General features: G+C 37.7%; 1 protein-coding gene across 2 annotated transcripts in view; it reads left to right on the top strand.

The window, feature by feature from the left end:
* LOC105492474 (erythrocyte membrane protein band 4.1 like 5) overlaps positions 1-20,215 on the top strand; it is a 170,604-nt gene that overhangs the window by 124,141 nt on the left and 26,248 nt on the right. For both annotated transcript variants that reach the window (XM_071072608.1, XM_011759648.3), the window contains exons 19-20: positions 9,872-10,000; positions 13,098-13,162. In XM_071072608.1, the coding sequence (XP_070928709.1) occupies positions 9,872-10,000; positions 13,098-13,162 (194 nt within the window). The remainder of the gene's footprint in view (positions 1-9,871; positions 10,001-13,097; positions 13,163-20,215) is intronic.

Below are 20,215 nucleotides of genomic sequence, written 5' to 3'. Positions count from 1 at the left end.
GACAGTCTTGAATTGCTGATGCCACCCCTCCCCTATGGAGGAGGGTGGCACTGAGAGAATCTGTGCTTGGGGGAGGGAGAGCACAGTGACTATGGCACTTTGTATTGGAACTCAGTGTTGGTCTGTCAGAAGGGAAAGCAACACAGGGCAGAATTTCGCTGGTGCCCACAGAGGCTGCATTTAGAACAATCCTAGCCAGAGAAGAATCATCCATCCCAGCGATTGGAATCTGAGTTCCGGCTAGCCCACCGCTGTGGGCAAAAGTGCTATAGGGTCCTAAATAAATTTGAAAGATAGTCTAGGCCACAAGGACTACAGTTCCTGGGCACATCCCAGTACTGTGCTGGGCTCAGAGCCAGTGGACCTGGGGTACACATGACCTAGAAAGATACTAGCTGGAGTAGCCAAAGGAATGCTTGCATCACCCTCTCCCAGTCCCAGGCAGTGCAGTTTACTTTTTCCACTTAAGGAAAGGTGAGGGAAGAGTAAAGAAGACTTTGTCTTGCAGCTTGGATACCAGTGTAGCCACAATAAAATAAAGCACCAAGCAGAGAGTCCTAAAGCCTCCATTTCAGGCGCCTACCTCCCAATTACATTTCTAGACATACCATGGGCTGGAAGGGAACCTGCTGTCTTGAGGGAAAGGACCCAGTCCTGGCAGAATCTGTCACCTGCTGACAAAAGAACCCTTGGGTCAGTGGTTTCCAGGTAGTACTTGCCACAGGCCTTGGGCAAGACCTGGTACCATGATGGCTTCAGGTGTGACCCAGGGCATTTTCAGCTGTGGTGGCCATGGGCAGACACCTTCTGCTTGAGGAGAGGAGAGGGAAGAATCAAAAGAACTTTGTCTTGCAACTTGAGTAACAGCTCAGTCATGGTAAAATAAAGTACTGAGTAGATTCCTACAGTTCCCAACTCCAGGCCTTAGCTCCTTAGACGGCATTTCTGAACCAGCCCTGAGCCAGAAGGGAACCTGCGGTCCCAAAGAGAAAGGCACAAGTCTGACTGGATTCACCACTTGCTGACGAAAGAAACTTTGGGCCTTGAATAACCGTCAGTGTTGGCCAGGCAGTAGTCACCACATACCTTGGGTGAGACCCAGTACTGTACTGGCTTCAGGTCTGACTCAGCACAGTGTCAGTGGGTAGCCACAGGGGTGCCTGTGTCATTTCTTTCCCAACTCCATGCCGCTCACTGAGAAGAGAGAGACTGTATGGGAGAAAGTGAGGGAAGAGAACAAGAGACTCTGCCAGGTAATCCAGGGAATTCTCCCGGATCTTACCCAAGACCACCAAGGCTATATCTCAACAAGTCTGCAAGAAGTCACAGCCTTACTGGGCATGGGGTTCCCCCTAATGCAGATACAGCTGAAGTGACCAAAAACTTATATCACAATATTCAATTCCCTTTGAATAACTAGAACACCTTCTCAAGACAGATGGGTACAAACAGCCCAGACTGCAGAGATTACAATAAATATCCAACTCTTTAATGCCCAGACGTCAACAAGCATCCAAGATCATCCAGGAAAACATGATCTCACCAAACAAACTAAATAAGGCACCAGTGACCAATCCCAGATTGACGGAGATATGTGACCTTTCAGGCAGATAATTCAAATAGCTGTTTTGAGGAAACTCAGTGAAATTCAAGATAACACAAAAGGAATGCAGAATCCTATCAGATACATTTAACAAAGAGATTGAGATAATTTTTAAAAATCAACAGGAATCCTACAGCTGAAAAATTCAATTGATGTAGTGAAGAATGCATCAGAGTCTCTCAGCCACAGAATTGATCAAGCAGCAGAAAGAATTAGTGAGCTTGAAGACAGGCTGTTTGAAAATACAGTCAGAGGAGACAAAATAAGAAAAAAGTGAGGCATTCCTAGAAAATCTAGAATATAGCTTCAGAAGGACAAATCAAAGAGTTATTGGCCTTAAAGAGGAGGTAAAGAGATGTGATAGAAAGTTTATTCAAAGGGATAATAACAGAGAACTCCCCAAACCTAGAGAAAGATATCAATATTCAAGTACAAGGAGGATATAGAACGTCAAGCAGAAGTAACCCAAATAGGACTACCTCAAGATATTGAATAATCAAACTCCCAAATGTCAATGTTAAATAAAGGATCCTAAAAACAGCAAGATAAAAGAAACGAAGAACATACAAGAGTGCTTCAGCACATCTGGAAGCAGACTTTTCAGCAGAAACCTTACAGGCCAGGACAGAGTGGCATGACATATTTAAAGTGAAGTAAAAATTTTTATCCTAAAATAGTATATCCATGTTTGAAGATATTCTTCAAACATGAAGGAGAAATACTTTCCCAGACAAACAAAAGCTGAGGGATTTCACCAGACCTGTCTTATAAGAAATGCTGAAGGGAGTTCTTCAGACTGAAAGGAAAAGATGTTAATGAACAATAAGATAATCATCTGAAGGTACACAACTCACTTGTAATCATATGTACACTAACAAATACAGAATATTATAACACTGAAATTGTGTATAAACTACTCATATCTTGAGTAGAAAGGCTAAAAGACTATCAAAAATATAACTACAACAACTTTTCTAGACATAATATAATAAGCTATAAATAGAAACAACAAGAAGTTAAAAAGTAGGGGGTGGGTGCGGTTTGAAGTTAAAGTATAGAGTTTTTATTTTCTCTTTGCTTGTTAATTTTTTTTTTTTTTTTGCTATCAGTGTTGTCATCAGTTTAAAATAACATGTTACAAGATGATATTTGCAAGCCTCATGGTAACCTCAAATCAAAAAGCCTACAACAGTTGCACAAAGAAATAAAAAGCAAGAAATTTAAACATATCACCAGAGAAAAGCACCCTTCACAAAAAGGCAGGCAGGCAGGCAAGAAGGAAGAGAAGACCACAAAACAAGCAGAAAACAGGTAACAAAATGGCAGTAGTAAATCCTTACTTATCAATAATAATATTGAATGTAAATGAACTAAACTCTCCAATTAAAACACAGAGTGGCTAAATGGATTTAAAAAAAAAAAAAAAAAAAAAGCCCCAGCAATCAGCTGCCTACAAGATGCACATTTTACCTATAAAGACACCTAAAGACTGAAAATAAAGGGATGGAAAAAGATATTCCATGCAAATGGAAACCAAAAAAGAACAGGTTATTTATATTAGATAAAATTGATTTTGAGACAAAAACCATAAAAAGAGACAAAGAAGGACATTATATATTGATAAATGGTCAATTCAGCAAAAGGATATAACATTATAAATAATATATGCACCTAAACTGGAGTACCCAGATATATAGAGCAAATATTATCAGAGCTACAGAGAGATACACCTCAATACAACTGTAGCTGGAGAATTCACCCCACATTCAGTAAAGGATAGATAATCCAGAAAAATTAACTCAAAAATTGGATTTAATCAATATAGACCAATGGACCTAATAGAACATTTTATCTAGTGGCAGCAGAATATACATTCTTGTCCTCAGCACACAGATTATTCTCAAGGATAGACCATATGTTAGGTCACAAAACAAGTCTTGAACATTCAAAAAAACTGAAATCATTTCCAGTATCTTCTCTGGCCACATGGAATAAACCTAGAAATCAATAACAGAGAAACTTTGGAAACTGTACAAACACATGGAAATCAAACAGTATGCTTCCAAATGACCAGTGGGTCAATGAAGAAGTAAGGAAATTTTTTAATTTCTTGAAACAAATGAAAATGGAAACAAAACATACTAAAATCTATGGGATACAGCAAAAGCAGTACTGAAGGAAGTTTATAGCAATAAGGGCCTACATCACAAAAGTAGAACAACTTCAGATAAACAGCCTACTGATGCATCTTAAGGAACTAGAAAAGCAAGAGCAAACTAAATCCAAAATTAATAGAAGAAAAGAAATAATAAAGATCAGAACAGAAATAAATGAAATTGAAATGAAGAAAATACAAAAGATCAATGAAACAAAAAGTTGTTTTGTGAAAAGATAAAATGGACAAACCTTTGGCCAGATTAAGGAAAAAGAAGACTCAATTAAATAAAATTGTAGATGAAAAAGGAGACTTATAACTGATACTGCAAAAATTGAAGGATCATTAGAGATTAGTATGAGCAACTATATGCCAATAAATTGGAAAACATTGAAGAAATGGATGAATTCCTAGACACATGCAGCCTACCAGGACTGATCCAAGAAGAAATCCAAAACCTGAATTGACCAATAACAAGTAACAAGATCGAAGCTGTAATAAAAAGACTCCCAGCAAAGAAAAGCCCAGGACCTGATGGCTTCACTGCTGAATTTTACCAAATATTTAAAGAACTAATACCTGTCCTACTCAAACTGTTCCAAAAAATAGAGGAGGAAAGAATATTTCCAAATTCATTTTATGAGATCAGTATTACTCTGATAACAAAACCGGACAAAGATACCTCAAAAAAGGAAAACTACAGACCAGTATCTCCAATGCATATTGATGCAAAAATCTTCAATAAAATACTAGCAAACTGAATTCAACAACATATTAAAAAGATAAGTCATCATGTCCAAGTGGGATTTATCCCAGGATGTAATAAGGATGGGTTAGCATATGTAAATCAATCAAGGTGATACCTTATATCAGCAGAATGAAGGACAAAAAACATATGATCATTTCAACTGATGCTGAAAAAGCATTTGATAAAGTTCAATATCCCTTTGTGATAAAAAAAAAAACTGTAAAAAAACTGGGTATAGATGGAATATACCTCAACACACTAAAAGTCATGTTATGACAGACCCACAGCTAGTATCATACCTGAAAGCCTCCTTTAAGATCTGGAAAAAAGCAGGGATGCCCACTTTCACCGCTGTTATTCAGTGTAGTACTGGAAGACCTAGCTAGAGCAATCAGACAAGAGAATCAAATAAAGGGCATCTAAATTGGAAAGGAAGAATTCAGATTATCATCAGATGATATTATTTTATATTTGGAAAAACCTAAAGAAAAGGAAAAACAGAACTGATAAATTCAGTAAAGTTGCAGGATACAGATCAACATACAAAAATCAGTAGCATTTCTATATGCCAACAGCAAACAAACTGAAGAAAAAATCAAGAAAGTAATCCCATTTACAATAGCCACAAATATAAGGAAATACCTAAGAATAAAAATAATCAAAGAAGTGAAAGATTTCTACAATGAAAACTATAAAATAACGGTATGAGATATCAAAGAGGACACAAAATTTGAAAGATATTCCATGTTCATGGAAGAGTCAGTATTGATAAAATGTCCATACTTCCTAAAGCAGTTTGCCAATTCAATTTAATCCCTATCAAAATACCAATGATATTCTTCACAGAAGTAGAAAAAAAATTCTAAAATTTATATGGAACCCCAAAACACTCAGAATAGCCAAAGCCGTCCTGAGAAAAAAGAAAAAACTGGAGAACTCATAGTACCTGACTTCAAATTATACTACAGAGCTATAGTTACCAAAACTCAAGGTATTAGCATAAAAACAGACACATAGACCGATGTAACAGAATAGAGAACCCAGAAATAAATCCATACATCTGCAGTGAACTTACTTTTGACAAAGGTGCCAAGAACATACACTGGAGAAAGGACAGTCTTCTTCAATAAATGGTGCTAGGAAAACTGGATTTCCATATGCAGAAGAATGAAACTTGACTTCTATCTCTGGCCATATACAAAAATCAAAACGGATTAAAGACTTAAATCTAAGACCTCAAACTATGAAACTACTAAAAGAAAATATTGGAGAAACTCTCCAAAACATTGGTCTATGCAAAGATTTCTTGAATAATATCCCAAAAGCATAGGCAACCAAAGCAAAAATAGACAAATGAGATCACATCAAGTTAAAAAGTTCCTGCACAGCAAAGGAAACAATCAACAAAGTGAAGAGATGACCCACAGAATGGTAGGAAATATCTGCAAGTTACCCATCTGACAATGGACTAATAACCAGAATATATAAGGAGCTCAGACAACTCAATAGGAAAAAAAATCTAATAATCTGATTTTAAAATGGGCAAAAAATCTGAATAGACATTTCTCAAAAGAAGACATACAAATGGCAAACAAGTTTATGAAAAGGTGCTCAACATCACTGATCATCAGAGAAATGCTAATCAAAACTACAGTGTGATATCATCTCACCCCAGTTATAATGGCTTTTATCTAAAAGACAGGCAATAATGAACGCTGACGAGGATGTGGAGAGAAAGGAACCCTTGTACACTGTTGGTGGGAATGTAAATTAGTACAGCAAGTACAGAGTGCCTCAAAAACCCAAAAATGGAACTATCATATGGTCTAGCAGTCCCACTGCTAGATGTGTGCCCAAAAGAAAGGAAATCAGTATATCGAAGAGATATCTGCACTCCCATGTTTATTGCAGCACTGTTCACAACAGCCAAAATTTGTAATCAACCTAAATATCTATCAGCAGATGAATGGATGAAGAAAATCTGGTACATACAATGAAGTACTATTCGGCCATAAAAAAGAATGAGATCCTATCATTTGCAGCAACCTGGATGGAACTGGAGGACGTTATGTTAAGAGAAGCCAGGAACAGAAAGACAAACTTCATATGTTCTCACTCATTTGTGGGAGCCAAAAACAAAGAATTAAACTTGTGGAGATAGAGAGTAGATTGATGGTTACCAGATGGGACGGGTAGTATGGAGGGTGTGGGGGAAAGTGGGTATGGTTAATGGGTACAAAAGTATAGTTAGAGTGATAGAATGGATAAGATCTAGCATTTGATAGCGTTAACAGGGTGACTACAGTCAATAACTTAATGTACATTTGAAAATAAGTAAAAGAGTATAATTGGAATGTTTGTACACAAAGAAATGATAAATGTTTCAGGTGATGGATACTCCATTTACCCTGATGTGATTGTTACACATTGTATGCCTGTATCTACATATCTTATGTCCCCATAAATATATACAAGTACTATGTACCCATAAAAATTTTTTAAAAAATAAGATTTTTTTAAAGAATAGAAGGAAGAATTCAGTATTGTACTACTAATAAAGGACATCTGACTACCTTGCCTTAACTCTAGTCAACTTGAGTAGAGGTTGAGCCCCCTGATCTGAAAATTTAAAATTCAAAATGACCCAGAATCTAATACATTTTGAGCACTGATGTGATGCTCAAAGGACATGCTCATTGGAGCATTTTTTATTTTGGATTTTCGTATTAGGAATGTTCAACCAGTAAGTGTAAGGCATATATCCCATAATCTGAAAAAATACAAAATCTGAAATACTTTTAGTCCCAAGCACTTTGGAAAAGGGATGCACAACCTGTATTGTGAAAAAATTGATTCATGTTTTATTAATGTGATGCATTTTTAATAAAGGTTGATTTTGCTACCTCTACTGTCAACAGTTTTTGTTTGCTTAAGGAATGCAAATTAATCTTAACGTCAGCCTGACTAAAGTAATTTTAGGAAGAAAACCTACTGAAAATAAAAATGCATCATTCTAAAGTAAAGCATGATGTGTTAGTTGACTTGCCCTAAGAACTGAGAATGTCTTAGCCAGCAACCTTAAGATTACTGAAGACTCAGACTAGCACTACTGACAGCAAAGTTGACAGTGTTGTAAGAGCCCACAGTAGAGGGATCACATCCGGCCTGCATTATGCAGGATTTATACAGTCATCTGACATGCCTTATGTACTGTTGGTTCAGTTCTAAAAATGTGTTTATCGTCTGCTTTTTGTAAGATAAAATAATAAATACTGTGTGGAATTCACAGACGAATGACAAGTTCTTGGCCCTCAGGAAACTTTAGCCCTGTCTAAATCCCATAGAAGTTAATATTGCAAATGGCCATCTCTAGTGACCACTTTCTTTCCCAGGTCTCTTATGCTAATTGAATTTTCGGATAACAGCTGGGAAGTACAGTTTTTGAAAGACAAAATCAGGATCCATGAAGACTTGGATAGATTGGAATGACAGACTGGGTTTAAGAACATAGACTTTGACAAATCATCATAAGTACAGGGCTAGGGTAGAGGATTAGAATATTACAGCAGCATGTATTTTAAAAGTAAGAATATGTAAATGAAGTATGAATCAGCTGCAAAAGAGCTATATTGTATTAACTCAAAGGGTTCAAAAGGGGAGGTTCAACTATTTTTTTTCATTTCTGGATAGCACTCTAAAAATGATATAGAAAAGTGGCAGTTTGAGAAGAGAAGGATCTGTATGGTGAAGGGCCTTGAAACTGAATTACAACTTGGGAGTACTAGCTAGACGATTGCCACGCAGAAATCTCAGGAGGGAGCCTGTTAACCATCTTTAGATATAAGAGCTATTATGTGAAAGAGGAATTAATGTGACTTGCTTTTTAATGGCCTCAGAGAAGAGTTAAGGTCAGTGAATACGTGAGAGGTATGCAGATTTGACCTTAACACAGGAAAGTATTTCCTAACAGTCATCTGACCAAGGAAGTAGCACGTTCTCCAGTGTGCGACGTTTCTTAGGCTAAGACTAAAAATTACCCACCTCTTGAAGTATTTTGGTGGTTGGACGGACTGTTGTTCCTTCCACCTTTGAGATGCCATGATTCTAGGAGTTGTCAAGATTCTTCTTTCTTCATCCCTCCTCCTCTCTGCAACTTAGTCTCTCTGCTTTCTCTTTAAATACAAAAAAAAACACACAAAAAACTAGGTAAAAATATACATATCTAATTTACCATCTTTACCATTTTTAAGTGTATCATTCAGTGGTAATAAATACATTTATATTATTTATTTGTCTCCTTCATTATCCCCTTCCAGACTTTGGTTTTCTCTTGACCTATGTCTTTGAAATCCTTTAGGATTTATGCCATATCAAGATCTATAGATTTTTCGATTACTTTCCTCTCCTTAATCACCTGAGGCAATCCAGAATGTTCTTTATCTTCAAATTTTATTTCAGGAATCAGTTTTTCTTGTTCTTTGATGAGCAGTAATTTTTTTTTTTGTTTGTTTTGTTTTTGAGACAGAGTCTCACTCTGTCGCCCAGGCTGGAGTGCAGTGGCGGTATCTCAGCTCACTGCAAGCTCCGCCTCCCCAGTTTACGCCATTCTCCTGCCTCAGCCTCCGGAGTAGCTCGGACTACAGGCGCCCGCCACCTCGCCCGGCTAGTTTTTTGTATTTTTTAGTAGAAACGGGGTTTCACCGTATTAGCCAGGATGGTCTTGATCTCCTGACCTTGTGATCCGCCCGCCTCGGCCTCCCAAAGTGCTGGGATTACAGGCTCGAGCCACCGCGCCCGGCCAGTAATTTGTTTTAAAAGCATAAAGGAACAGAATCTCAACTGCACTCAGCGAGGACAGTTGGTACAATTAAGGCATATGTGACCTTTAGCAACTAGTATTTTTGAGCTGAAAGATGAAAAGTAGGGCATGAAGACTGTTCTCTTGAGGAAAGGTTGGCAGATTATTTCGGTAAAGAACCAGATAGTAAATATTTTAGTCTTTGAGAACCTCGTAGTCTCTTTCACAGCTACTTAGCTCTGCCAATTGTAGCGTGAAAGCAGCACAGAGGAATGAATATGGCTGAACTCCAGTAAACTGTGTTTATGCAACAGGTGGTTGGCCAGATTTGCCCTTTGGGTTAGAGTTTGCTACAATTTTAGGTTAGGCCCTACAGAGGCTGTTCCCTTTAAATCCGGAGCTCTTCACAGATAGATGATTGTAAGAGTTGCTTATGCCTGAAGTAAGATATGACTGCTTAAGACACATGATTTCCTGATTGAAGATGAGCTTTCATCAGTCTGTTTCCTATTTCCATATAACTATAATGCATCACAGCTGATTACAGTATATTTTTAAAATATCTAGGAAGAAGTGGTGAAGTTGACTGAAAAATGCCTTAATAATGTCATTGAGAACCCAGGACTGAATGCCATGAGAGTTCCTCCTGACTTCAAGAGTAACATTTTGAAGGCTCAAGTAGAAGCAGTGCATAAGGTAAGCTGCCTTTGATAGACAGCCCTGGTGAAGTGAAAAGAGTGTGGAATGTAGAGAGTTGCCTTCCCCAACTCTAAATTCTAATCAAGCTAGTTTAAGGGCACAGTCAGGGGGTTAAAAAATAAGAGTAAAGATGCTCAGGGGGAAATGAAGGCTAAAAAAGCCAAATTTGTATAGAAGTGAGCCTTCAATTTTTGCCACTTTGATAGCCAGAAAGCCTTGTGATTTTTAAAGGCTTATTTCAGTATTAAATCTATGATTCTAGGTCTGTCTTTATCCATCCACTATTCCCCACAACCCATCTACCCTCAGTTTGGCAATATGTTTATGTAATTAGCAAAAAGAGTGAGGTACAAGCTGAAGAGTTGGCTGTGACATGGTGAAGGATGGAGTGAGTAGGGACCAGCTCCCGTGAGGGATGCAGCAGCCTTGCTCTCAAAATCAGCTTTTGCTTGGCTCTCCGTGACTTTCAAACTTACATTCTGTCCTAAAACCAGGGCAGAAGCCTGCCTCACTAAGTCAGTTGTCAACTAGGATTTCAAATTTACCTGTTATTGAGAAGATGCACTTTACCCATCCTGTCCTGAGATTCAAGCCTTGAAGAGACCTGAGTGGACTTTAGGAATATTGTTCATGTTCTTTATCCATTTTCTCCCCAGAATATAAATATAAAATATTTACATATAAAATATAATAGTATTGACTCTAGAATCCTATTTCTATTCTACCACTTACTAGCTTTGTGACTTGGGCAAGTTAGTTAATTTCTGTGAACCTCAGTTTAATTTTGTATAAAATAGGATAGTGGTAGTAACTACCTTAAGGTGGGTTGTAAAGGTGAAATAAGATAATTAAAGGACCTGGAATAGTGCCTGGCACATAATGAGCATTTAGAAAGTGTTGACCCTTGATAGTTATAGTAGTGGTAGTAGTAATAGTTATCATTTGCTATGGTCTGAATGGTTGCATCGCCCCTCAAAATTTTGTATGTTGAAACCTAATCCCCAAAGCCATGGTATTAACACATGGGGCCTTTGGCAGAGCCCCCAAGAGTGGGCTTAGTGCTCTTATAAAAGAGGCTGGAGGGGAACTTGTTTAACCCTTCAGTCATGTGAGGATGCAGTGAGAAGACACCATCTGTGAGGAATGGACCCTCACCAGACACTAAATCTGCCAGTGCCATAATCTTTGGTTTCTCAGCCCCCTAAACTGCAAGGAATAAATATTTGTTATTTATATGCCACCCAGATTATGGTGTTTTGTTAGAGCAGCTTGAATGGACTAAGAAATCATTACCTTACATTTCAGTTATCATTTTGGATCTTTCTTGACTTGAAGAAGAGAGAAATAACATGAGTTGCCTAAAGTTAAAGGGATTTGATTTTACAATGAAAAGACCTTCTCATGAAGAGAAATCCAGGATCAAATACCTTCACTGTGAAATCTACTAAACATTTATAGAAGAAATATTAGCAGTTCTACACAAAGTTCTTCAAAAGGAGGAAGGAACGCTTCCCAGTTCATTTTATGAGACTAGTGTCACCCCAATAGCAAAACCAGAAAAAAAATGACAAGAAACCACAGACCAGTACTCCTCATGAACATTAAAAGTTCTTAACAAAATATACTCAACAGTTTATAAGTAGGATCATACATCATGACCAAGTATGGTTTATCTTGGGGAAAATGTTGGTTTATCATTCAAAACCCAAGATAGTTCACCATATTAAAAAATACATAAAATTGTCTCAATTCGCATAGAAAAAGCATTTCACAAAATTCAACACCTGTTCATGATAAAAACTCTCAGCAAACTAGCAAGAGAATGGAACTCCTTCAGCTTGATAAAGAGCATTTAAGAACAAAATCTGCATCATAATTAATGATGAAAGGCATGTCCACTGAAATAACTAAAATTAAACACTGACCATCCCTGTGTTGGTGATGATGGAGCTCCTGCTGTGCGCATACGTTGCTGGTAAGAACATAAAATGGTATAAACACTTTAAAAGAGTTTGGCAATGCATTAAACATACACATATCATCTAACCCAGCAATTACATTCTTAGATATTTGTCCAAGAGAAATCAAAACTCAGGTTAACACAGATGTTAGTACATGAATGTTCTTAGCAACTTTATACAAAATAGCTGAAAACTGGAAAAAATCCAAATGCTCATGGAAAACAGATAATTGTGATGTATCTATACAATGAAATGTCTCTCTGAATAAAAAGGAATGAATTAGTGACTTACACAACATGAGTGAATCTCAAAGACATCTCCATGCTGCTCTAAAGAAGCAGACGCAAAGGATGGGTACTGTGATTCCAGTTATGTGAAACTGTATAAAGTATAGATCATTGTTTACCTCGAATAAGGATTTTTTTTCATGGGATTATGTGGGAAGCCTCAAGGGAATATTGAGGTGGGGAGTAGGGGAGATAGTGGAAATGCTGTGTTGGTTAAACACTTGTATGCCATTTAAAAAAAAATTATTGAACTGTACTTTTTAAAAAAAAAAATGGGTGCATTATTGATGCTAGGTGTGGTGGCTCATGCCTCTAATCCCACCACTTTGGGAGGCCACGCAGGTGGATCACTTGACATCAGGAGTTCGAGACCAGCCTGACCAACATGGTGAAACCCTGTCTCTACTAAAAATACAAAAATTAGCCAGGTGTGGTGGTGCACACCTGTAGTCCCAGCTACTCGGGAGGCTGAGGCAGGAGAATCACTTGAACCTGGGAGGCAGAGGTTGCAGTGAGCTGAGATTGCACCACTGCACTCCAGCCTGGGGGACAGAGTGAGACTCTATCTCTAAAAAAATAAAACATGGGTGCATTATTGAGAACCATCTAGTAAGATCGTATGAATTTGTATACAAAATAAAAAATGAATCTTTGATTATTAATTTAGGTATGGGGTAGGCTTGTACTAGGTGCACTGCTGATATTTCCATAGATAAGGTATGATTACCTCTAATTTTAATTGAAGCAAACTGAAGTTTCTGTTTTTACCAGAAAGAAATGTAAATTTCTTGTTACTTTAGTATCCTCAACAAAGATTTACTTTTCTTTAATATTTCATTTTCTTAGGTTACAAAAGAAGATAGCTTATTAAGTCATAAAAATGCCAATGTTCAGGATGCTGCCACAAACAGGTACAGTTCTGGATAGACTGAATTAAATTGATGTTCTTATCTACCTTTTTTGTCTTTTTTTTCTTCTCAGTCTATCACCACATGGTTTCAGGATGTCTGTCTGAAAGATAGCTTGAATTCACTTTATTGTATCTGTTACAGACCACTTAGTACCTAGTTTTATATTTGAAGATGTTCCTGATTATTCTCCCAACATTCCCATTTATCTTCAACTGATTCAAACCAACAGAGCAGAAACCATCTTAAAGATATGTATAATCTTTTCAGTTACCTGGTAAGGAGTGTGTATTATTCTCTTACAGTAAACTTTGGTGTCATCCTGTTATCACAATGGCCTTGTTTTTATCAACTTACTTGCCATGGGTTCTCACAGTAGCTGAGTAACTTTCTTTGCTTCTCCCTCCAAGTCTCTTCTGCCCTTCTTCTCTTTAATGAGTATTTTGCCATTTATTTGTCTTGTTAGTTAGGCTTTCATTCCATGCTTTATGGCAATTGATTTTCTTCACCACTGTGAATCTAATGTTCTGTGCTTGATGTTAAAATATGTTGATCAAATAAATGCTGTTTCTTTATTATTCAAAACGTAGTCAGTCAAGGGTTTTATGATTAATCATACTCAGTTCCAGATACCGTAATCAACATAGCATGCATAGTATATAGCACTTTATGTAATAGTTCGTACTCAACAAAAGTACCAATTGGTGATCAGGGTAAAGCTAGAATTAAAACTTGACCTTGTAACTAATTCTGATTACCAGGCACAGTGTCTCAGACCTGTAATCCCAGCACTTTCAGATGTCAAGGCTGGAGGATCACTTGAGGCCAGCAGTTTGAGATTGGCCTGGGCAGCATAGTGAGACCCTGTCTCTACAATTAAAAATAAAAAATTAGCTGGGCATGGTGATCCCTGCTGTTGTCCTAGCGACTCAGGAGACCTAAGAGGGACAATTTCATGAGCCCAGGAGTTTGAGGCTGCAGTGAGCTATGATCGCACCACTGCACTTCATTCTGAGTGACAGAGTGAGACCTTTTTTTTTAAAAAAAAAAAAAAAAAAAAAAAAAAGGCCAGGCACGGTGGCTCACGCCTGTAATCCCAACACTTTGGGAGGCTGAGGTGGCTGGACCACCTGAGGTCAGGAGTTCGAGACCAGCCTGACCAATATGGTGAAACCCCGTCTCTACTAAAAAATACAGAAATTAGCTGGGCATGGTGTAATCCCAGCTACTGGGGAGGCCAAGATAGGAGAATCGCTTGAACCCAGGAGGTGGAGGTTGCAGTGAGCCGAGATCGTGCCACTGCACTCCAGCGTGGGCAACAGAGCGAGACTCTGTCTCAAAAAAAAAAAAAAAAAAAAGTAAAGAAAATTCTAATAACAACTGTTCATACTAACATTTCTAGTACTATTGTTATTATTGAAGTTTTTCAGAACAACCTTGTCAAAATTTTTTGTTTGCCAGGAGAAGGGTAATGGGGACAGGACTGCCCTGTATTCATCAGAAGTTTCATTGAACTCTTGAAGCTGGAAAGAGCCTAAAACATACCCCAACTTTCTTCCAGATTTATATTTCTAAACGGCTGTTCATATTTTGAATAATCTATTTTTCCCCTAGGATTTCAAATGCATCCTTTGAAATATGCTAGGTTCTTATATAAACATGGGTGTATTTCAGGATGTTTTCCTTCTCTGTTAATCTATTTTTCCCCATGCCATACCACACTGTTTTGTTTTACTGTACCTCCTTTTTAAAAATGCAGTATTTCAGGCATACAGACACTATGGAGAAGTATATAATTCATACCTGTATACCAAATATCAAGCTATGTCACATGTTAACGTTTTACCATAGTAGATTTAGATCATTTTTCTTTCAGTTTTTACTGACATAATTCACATACCACAAAATTCATTCTTTAAAAATACACAACTCAGTAATTTTACAAAATTGTGCAATTATTACCACGATAATAAATTCTAGAACATTGAGAATGTTCTAGAAACACCATAGGTCTAGAAACTCCTTACCCTTTCCAGACCTTAGGTAAGGTAGAAACCTGCATACTCACTCGGATGAGTATTATAGTGAGTATGAAGGTTTCTACCTTACCTAAGGTCTAGAAACACCATTAGCAGTCACCCCACATTCTGCTTCTTCCCCAGCACCTGGCAACCACTAATCTACTTTCTGTCTCTGTGGATTTACCTACTCTGGACAGTTTATGTCAAGGGACTTATACAATACGTGTCCTTTTGTGCCTGGCTTCTTACATTCAATGTAATATTTTCCAAGTTTGTCCATATTGTAGCATATATTGGTACTTTATCCCCTCCATATGGCTAAATAATATTCCATTGTATAGATATACCACATTTACTTGTCCATATATCAGTTGGACATTTGAGTTGTTTCCACTCTTTGGCTATTATGAATAAAGCTAGAAATGAATATTTGCATACAAATTTTTTTGGTAGATATACTTTCAGTTCTCCTTAGTATATACCTAGGAGTAACACCATTTCTCCTCAGTCATATGGTAACTCTATATTTAACTTTCTTAAGAACTGCCAAATGTCTTCCAAAATGGCTGTAACATTTTTCATTCTTACCAGCAATGTATGAGGATTCCAACTTCTCCATGTCATTGACAATGCTTATTATTCTCCTTTTTTATTATACTCATCCTAGTGAGTATGAAGTGCGTCTCATTGTGGTTTGATTTGCAAATGCCTAAGGACTAATGATGTTGAACATCCTTTCGTGTATATGTCTTCTTTGGAGAAATGTCTATTAAGATCATTTATTTTTGTAGTAACAACTTCATTGATAAATTTGATTCAAATAACACATGATTTATCCATTTAAAGTGTGCAATTTAGTTTTTAGTACATTCCGTATTTAGTACAGATACATGCAACTGCCACCAGTAACAAATTTCAGAATATTTTCACCACCTCAAAAAGAAATCCCCTGCTCTTTAATTGTAACTCCGTCTACCCTGCACTGCCTTTCCCCTAATCCTGAGGAAGCACTCTTCTACTTTCTGTCTCTATAGATTTACCTATATGGACATTTCATATAAATGATATTCTGTAATATGAGGTCTTTTGTGTCTGGCTGCTTTCACTTAGCATAATGTTTCCAGGGTCATCCATACTGTACTATTATATATCAGGACTTTATTTCCTGTTATGGCTGTATATTTCATCGTATGGATATACCACATTTTGTTTATTTATTCATCTATTGATAGACATTTAGATTGTTTCCACCTTTTGGCTGTTATGAATATTGCAGCTACGAATAGTCATGTACAATTTTTTGTTTGAACAGTTTTTCAGTTACACATCTAGAGTAGAATTCCTGAGTCATGTGGTAATTCTAATTTTAACCTTTAAGGAACTGCCAAACTGTTTTCTACAACTACTGCACCATTTTCTGTTCCTCCCAGTAATGAGTGAGGGTTTTTATTTCTTTACACTCTCATGGTATTTCACTGTACTTTTTTTTTTTGAGACAGAGTCTTGCTCTGTCACCCAAGTTGGAGTGCAGTGGCATGAGCACAACTCACTGCAGCCTCAAACTTAGGCTCAAATGATCCTCCCACCTCAGGTTTCTTAGTAGCAGGGACTACAGGCACACGCCACCATGCTCGGCTAAGTTTTTTTTTATTTTTAGGAGAGACAAGGCGTCACTATGTTGCCCAGGCTGGTCTTTGAACTCCTGAGCTCAAGCGATCCTCCCATCCCAGCCCTCCAAAGTGCTGGAATTACAGGTGGTAGCCACCGCACCCCGCCTTAGTGTACTTTTGATTTGCGTTTCTCTAATGATTAAGAATGTTGGGGATCTTTTTTATACTTTATGTTCTAGGGTATATGTGCACAAAGTGCAGGTTTGTTACTTATGTATACATGTGCCATGTTGGTGTGCTGCACCCATTAACTCATCATTTAAATTAGGTATATCTCCTAATGCTATCCCCCCTCCCTCCACCCCACAACAGGCCCCGGTGTGTGATGTTCCCCTTCCCCGTCCAGGTGATCTCATTGTTCAATTCCCACCTATAAGTGAGAACATGCAGTGTTTGATTTTCTGTTCTTGCGATACTTTGCTGAGAATGATGGTGTCCAGCTGCATCCATGTTCCTACAAAGGACATGAACTCATCCTTTTTTATGGCTGCATAGTATTCCCTGGTGTATATGTGCCACATTTTCTTAATCCAATCTATCATTGATGGACATTTGGGTTGGTTCCAAGTCTTTGCTATTGTGAGTAGTGCCACAATAAACATACATGTGCATGTGTCTTTATAGCAGAATGATTTATAATCCTTTGGGTATATACCCAGTAATGGATGGCTGGGTCAAATGGTACTTCTAGATCCTTGAGGAATTGCCACACTGTCTTCCACAATGGTTGACCTAGTTTACACTCCCACCAACAGTGTAAAAGTTTTTCTGTTTCTCCACATCCTCCCCAGCACGTATTGTTTCCTGACTTTTTAATGATCACCATTCTAACTGGTGTGAGATGGTATCTGATTGTGGTTTTGATTTGCATTTATCTGATGGCCAGTGATGATGAGCATTTTTTCATGTGTCTGTTGGCTGTATGAATGTCTTCTTTTGAGAAGTGTGTTCATTTCCTTTGCCCACTTTTTGATGGGGTGGTTTTTTTCTTGCAAATTTGTTTGAGTTCTTTGTAGGTTCTGGATATTAGCCCTTTGTCAGATGAGTAGATTGCAAAAATGTTCTCCCATTCTGTAGGTTGCCTGTTCACTCTGATAGTTTCTTTTGCTGTGCAGAAGCTCTTTAGTTTAATGAGATCCCATTTGTCAATTTTGGCTTTTGTTGCCATTGCTTTTGGTGTTTTAGACATGAAGTCCTTGCCCATGCCTATGTCCTGAGTATTGCCTAGGTTTTCTTCAAGGGTTTTTATGGTTTTAGGTTCTAACATTTAAGTCTCTAATCCATCGTGAATGAATCTTTGTATAAGGTGTAAGGGAGGGATTCAGTTTCAGCTTTCTACTTATGGCTAGCCAGTTTTCCCAGCACCATTTGTTAATAGGGAATCCTTTCCCATTTCTTGTTTTTGTCAGGTTTATCAAAGATGAGATGGTTGTAGATGTGTGGTATTATTTCTGAGGGCTCTGTTCTGTTCCATTGGTCTGTATCTCTGTGTTGGTACCAGTACCATGCTGTTTTGGTTACTGTAGCCTTGTAGTATAGAAAAAATTGACACAACATCACAATTGAAAGACCTAGAGAAGCAAGAGCAATCACATTCAAAAGCTAGCAGAAGGCAAGGAATAACTAAGATCAGAGCAGAACTGAAGGAGATAGAGACACAAAAAAATCCTTCAAAAAGTCAATGAATCCAGGAGCTGGTTTTTTGAAAAGATCAACAAAATTGACTACTAGCAAGACTAATAAAGAAGAAAAGAGAGAAGAATCAAATAGATGCAATAAAAAATGATAAAGGGGATATCACCACTGACCCCAAAGAAATACAGACTACCATCAGAGAATACTATAAACATCTCTACGCAAATAAACTAGAAAACCTAGAGGAAATGGATAAATTCCTGGACACATACACTCCCCCAAGACTAAACCAGGAAGAAGTTGAATCCCTGAATAGACGAATAGCAGGCTCTGAACTTGAGGCAATAATTAGTAGCCTACCAACCAAAAAAAGTCCAGGACCAGATGGATTCACAGCTGAATTCTACCAGAGATATAAGGAGGAGCTGGTACCATTCCTTCTGAAATTATTCCAATCAACAGAAAAAGAGGGAATCCTTCCTAACTCGTCTTATGAGGCCAACATCATCCTGATATCAAGGCCTGGCAGAGACACCACAAAAAAGGAAAATTTTAGACCAATATCCCTGATGAACATCGATGCAAAAATCCTCAATAAAATACTGGCAAACCGAATCCAGCAGCACATCAAAAAGCTTATCCATCATGATCAAGTGGGCTTCATCCCTGGGATGCAAGGCTGGTTCAACATACACAAATCAATAAATGTAATCCAGCATATAAACAGAACCAAAGACAAAAACCACATGATTATCTCAATAGATGCAGAAAAGGCCTTTGACAAAATTCAACAGCCCTTCATGCTAAAAACTCTCAATAAATTTGGTATTGATGGAACGTATCTCAAAATAATAAGAGCTATTTATGACAAACCCACAGCCAATATCATACTGAATGGGCAAAAACTGGAAGCATTCCCCTTAAAAACCGGCACAACAGGGATGCCCTCTCTCACCACTCCTATTCAACATAGTGTTGGAAGTTCTGTCCAGGGCAATCAGGCAAGAGAAAGAAATAAAGGGTATTCAATTAGGAAAAGAAGAAGTCAAATTGTCCCTGTTTGCAGATGACATGATTGTATATTTAGAAAACCCCATCGTCTCAGCCCAAAATCTTCTTGAGCTGATAAGCAACTTCAGCAAAGTCTCAGGATACAAAATCAATGTGCAAAAATCACAAGCATTCTTATACACCAATAACAGACAAACAGAGAGCCAAATCATGAATTAACTCCCATTCACAATTGCTTCAAAGAGAATAAAATACCTAGGAATCCAACTTTCAAGGGATGTGAAGGACCTCTTCCAGGAGAAGTACAAACCACTGCTCAATGAAATAAAAAGAGGACAAACAAATAGAAGAACATCCCATGCTCATGGATAGGAAGAATCAATATCGTGAAAATGGCCATACTGCCCAAGGTAATTTATAGATTCAATGCCATCCCCATTAAGCTACCAATGACTTTCTTCACAGAATTGGAAAAAACTGCTTTAAAGTTCATATGGAACCAAAAAAGAGCCCACATGGCCAAGACAATCCTAAGTCAAAAGAACAAAGCTGGAGGCATCACGCTACCTGACTTCAAACTATGTTGGGGATCTTTTCATGTGTTTATTGGCCATTCGTATAACTTCTTTGGAGAAATGTCTATTCAAGTCCTTTGCCCATTTTTTAATTTTATCTTTATTTTGTTATTTTTTAGAGACATTATTGCTTAATCACCCAGG

The sequence above is a fragment of the Macaca nemestrina genome, chromosome 11 (genome assembly GCF_043159975.1).
Source record: "Macaca nemestrina isolate mMacNem1 chromosome 11, mMacNem.hap1, whole genome shotgun sequence".
In the NCBI taxonomy this organism is placed as follows: Eukaryota; Metazoa; Chordata; class Mammalia; order Primates; family Cercopithecidae; genus Macaca; species Macaca nemestrina.
This window is presented reverse-complemented; position numbering and strand designations above follow the sequence as displayed.